At 47.3% G+C, this 3,258-nt stretch overlaps 1 protein-coding gene across 1 annotated transcript in view; it reads left to right on the forward strand.

The window, feature by feature from the left end:
* Positions 1–612: 612 nt before the first annotated feature.
* NUDCD3 (NudC domain containing 3) overlaps positions 613–3,258 on the forward strand; it is an 84,697-nt gene continuing 82,051 nt past the window's right edge. The window contains exon 1 of the mRNA XM_004675966.2: positions 613–847. Coding sequence (XP_004676023.1) covers positions 656–847 — 192 coding nt within the window. The 5' untranslated portion in view covers positions 613–655. The remainder of the gene's footprint in view (positions 848–3,258) is intronic.

The raw sequence follows: 3,258 nt of genomic DNA on the forward strand, positions 1-3,258 counted from the left end.
TTCATTATACAATTGCATGTGTTATTTTTAAATTTTGGAAGATCATGCTGTGACGACACTAGTGCATGATTATATGACACATATTTGAATATACTGTGCACATACATACTACATATACGTGTTATTTCAGAACTGCATACCTGATAGTGTACCTGGCTATTTCCACATTATTCGAGCATGCTTTCACCTTACATCTTCTTTCTTTTACTCACGCACGCACCTTAAACTTAGCAGGACACACATTCCCTCTCTGGCCACCTGCAGAAGCGCTCCAAAGAGGTCCAGGCGGGAACCTATCCACAGGGCAGCGTGGCCGGGCAACCTTGTGACAGCCCCACCTGCTCACGCGAGGCTGCCACCACTCTTCCGCCCACTTCCAACATGGCCTCTAGGTGCCCTCAGTCCGGCAGCCAGCGTTCTCCTTAGCCGAGAAGCCCTTGTGGTGTTCATGTCAGCTCCTCAGTGAGGACAGTCAGGGAAGTTGGTGTAGGCGGGCGGGGCTGTCCAAGCTCAGCTGGGCGGCGGAGGCCGAACCAGAGCGGACCGGAAGTTTCACGGGAGCGCAGGCAAACGGAGCCGTTAGCTCAGCGCGCCGGAAGTGGCCGCGTCAGGCCGAGCCCGCAGTGAGCCAGCTTCCCTGCGGGCCGGCTACGCCATGGAGTCCGGAGCGGCCGAGCTGTATGACCAGGCCCTGCTGGGCATCCTGCAGCACGTGGGCAATGTCCAGGACTTTCTGCGCGTGCTCTTCGGCTTCCTTTACCGCAAGACCGACTTCTACCGCCTCCTGCGCCACCCGTCCGATCGCATGGGCTTCCCGCCCGGGGCCGCCCAGGCCCTAGTGCTGCAGGTGAGGGCTGGGCGGGGGAGGCCCCACCCGCGCACCCAGGCCACTTGTCGGAGATCCCCCACTTGGGCGTTCCGGCCGCGATCGCCTTCCTGGTGCTTCTCGGTCCAGCCTCTTGCAGCTCTTACCTGCATCTCCATACCCAGGAGTCCCTTCCTTCACTCTGGGCCTCAGGCTCTTTCTCAGGCTCCCTTGGACCTCCGCGGCTGGAATAAGCTGAAACGCTGGTTAGATCTCGTTACTCTTTGGGGGGAGTGGGACTGGCTTTCGAGCAGTCTTGTCTGACACCAGAGGTACGTGGGAGTCAGAAGTAGCAACGGGAATCTCGCTCAAGGCTCTGTAAAGTTCCCTTCAGCACATAATCCTTCGTGGTGCCCAGGCTGCTAGTCGGGGAATGAAAACTACAGAGATGGGGTTACAGACCAGAGGTGTGTAAAGGAGAGTGTTGAGTGGGGGTGTGGTTCCTTATTTGAAATGTGACTTCCTAGATGAAAGATAACCTTCCTAGTATTTATTAAATTTACATTTGACATCTGTATATCCCAAGTTAAATTTAATGTGTGCTTGAGGTGCTAGTAATGCTTACTCAGTGGGTACTTTGGTATGTAAAAAACAAATGTTACAGAATGATTTTACATTTTCAGCTGCCACAGGCCTTGGCTATGCGTTGGTGAAATGGATGGTAAAGTAATGGTTTCTGCCCGTGTTACACTTGCGTTTAGAGAGCATAACACAGACAACAGTAGAGGTATGACAAAAGCCAATGGAGGGAAAGAAATAAAAATGATTGTTGAGAAATTAAGATCAACTTTGTAAGGGAGCTGAGACTGATGTGATGGAGGGAGGTACTCAGCCAAGTGTTGAGCCTGCTTCTAAGAACCTGAGAAGATAGAAATGCTGATGATACCTCCTACAGCTCTTCTAGCACTTTACAGTTTATTATGTATATTGCTTTTGGGTGTCTTGCTACAAGTTGTGGTTGGTCAGGTTGCTTGGAGAAACAAAAGCTAAAAATGTGGTCAAATGATGGGGTGGGCTTGGGACTAAATTTTAGAATTTAAAGCTAATTCCTCATCCTTTCAGTGACTAATTGCCATCTGAATGATAACTTTGAGCTATGGAAGTCCCTGAGAGAAATAGATGATTGTCTTGTGTGGCAGATGAGAGTACTAATTCAACTTGGCTAGCTTGTTTGACTAAACTTATACTAGGACAGGAACTGGAACTTGCATTTTTCTGATTCCAGGTTTGTGTTTTATTATTTAACCTTTCCCTAGAAGAGTGTGAACTTTTCCCTAAGGTGAGTGTAACTTGCAGAAAAAATGTAGGAGGAAAAGAAACCTTTACTTAGTACCTAGTTTGTATTGACTGTTATGTTAGGTGTATAGTGTGGGATGTTTTACCTGAAAGATCGGTCTTTGCCTACCGGTGAACAGACGTTTATGTATCTGTATATACAACACGTATGTCCCCGGCATTTGTACATGTTAAGACTTTGTGACTAGGTTAATGAAGTGGATCACAGGGCAGAGGGATGGGGGGGGTGAATTAAAAATGGTCTAACGTTTCAAACCAAGACAGCTAGAATAATGGTAGATAATGCATTGATTGAACTGTGACCTGAGTTTAGGGGAAAAGTGGTTTTAGAAAAGTTGAATTTGAGATTGCAGACAGAAGCAACCCCCCCCCCAGGCTGTGTCATGTGACTGGATTTTGTGGGAGATGGAGGAATCAGTGATTTGAGGGAGAGCTGAGTTGATGTGGATCCCTTTGGGGATGATCCCAGTGAAGGGGTGGGAGCAGTAGGAGATTTGAGGGAAGTAGATAGGGCAGTAACTTTAACAGAAATCAGAAATTAGATGGTTAAGAGAGGCATTTAAACATTTTCTGAGTTTCCTGGCTGGGTAGATCAGGGTTGATCTCAGGGAACTGTTGTTATTATTTTTTTTGTCCACAGAAGCCATTTGGGTAAAGACTTATAAAAGGTGAATTCCGTACTGTGTAGAATATTGTTGTGGGTTTGGATATTAGGGTATTTGTCAGACTGAAAGTCTTGGTGTGGTACAACATTACTGCCCAGTGGTGTTAGGTGAACTCTTGACTCCACCCTTCCTTTTCTCCCTCTAGGGGTTTTCTTCTTTGCCCTGATTCAGAGGTATAAAACCAATTCCTGTGGCATTACAACTTGAGGTGGGTGCTTGGGGGTCTTTTCAGAACACAGGCAAAGTGGGTTTGGATGGAAGTGTTGGGTTGCTCTTTTCTAGAGCTCAACAGCTTTCCCCTTATATTTTAGGGTATGGTCTGTTGGTAAGACTTATTAATCTTTTCTTCCTGATTTTAAGGGGTTCAGCAGCCTGAATGCATAGTTTAAAGGACCCTTAGTGGGAAAGATTCACTGCATTCCATGCCTAATA

The sequence above is a fragment of the Condylura cristata genome, unplaced genomic scaffold (genome assembly GCF_000260355.1).
Source record: "Condylura cristata isolate star-nosed mole 26May11 unplaced genomic scaffold, ConCri1.0 scaffold00004, whole genome shotgun sequence".
NCBI lineage: Eukaryota > Metazoa > Chordata > Mammalia > Eulipotyphla > Talpidae > Condylura > Condylura cristata.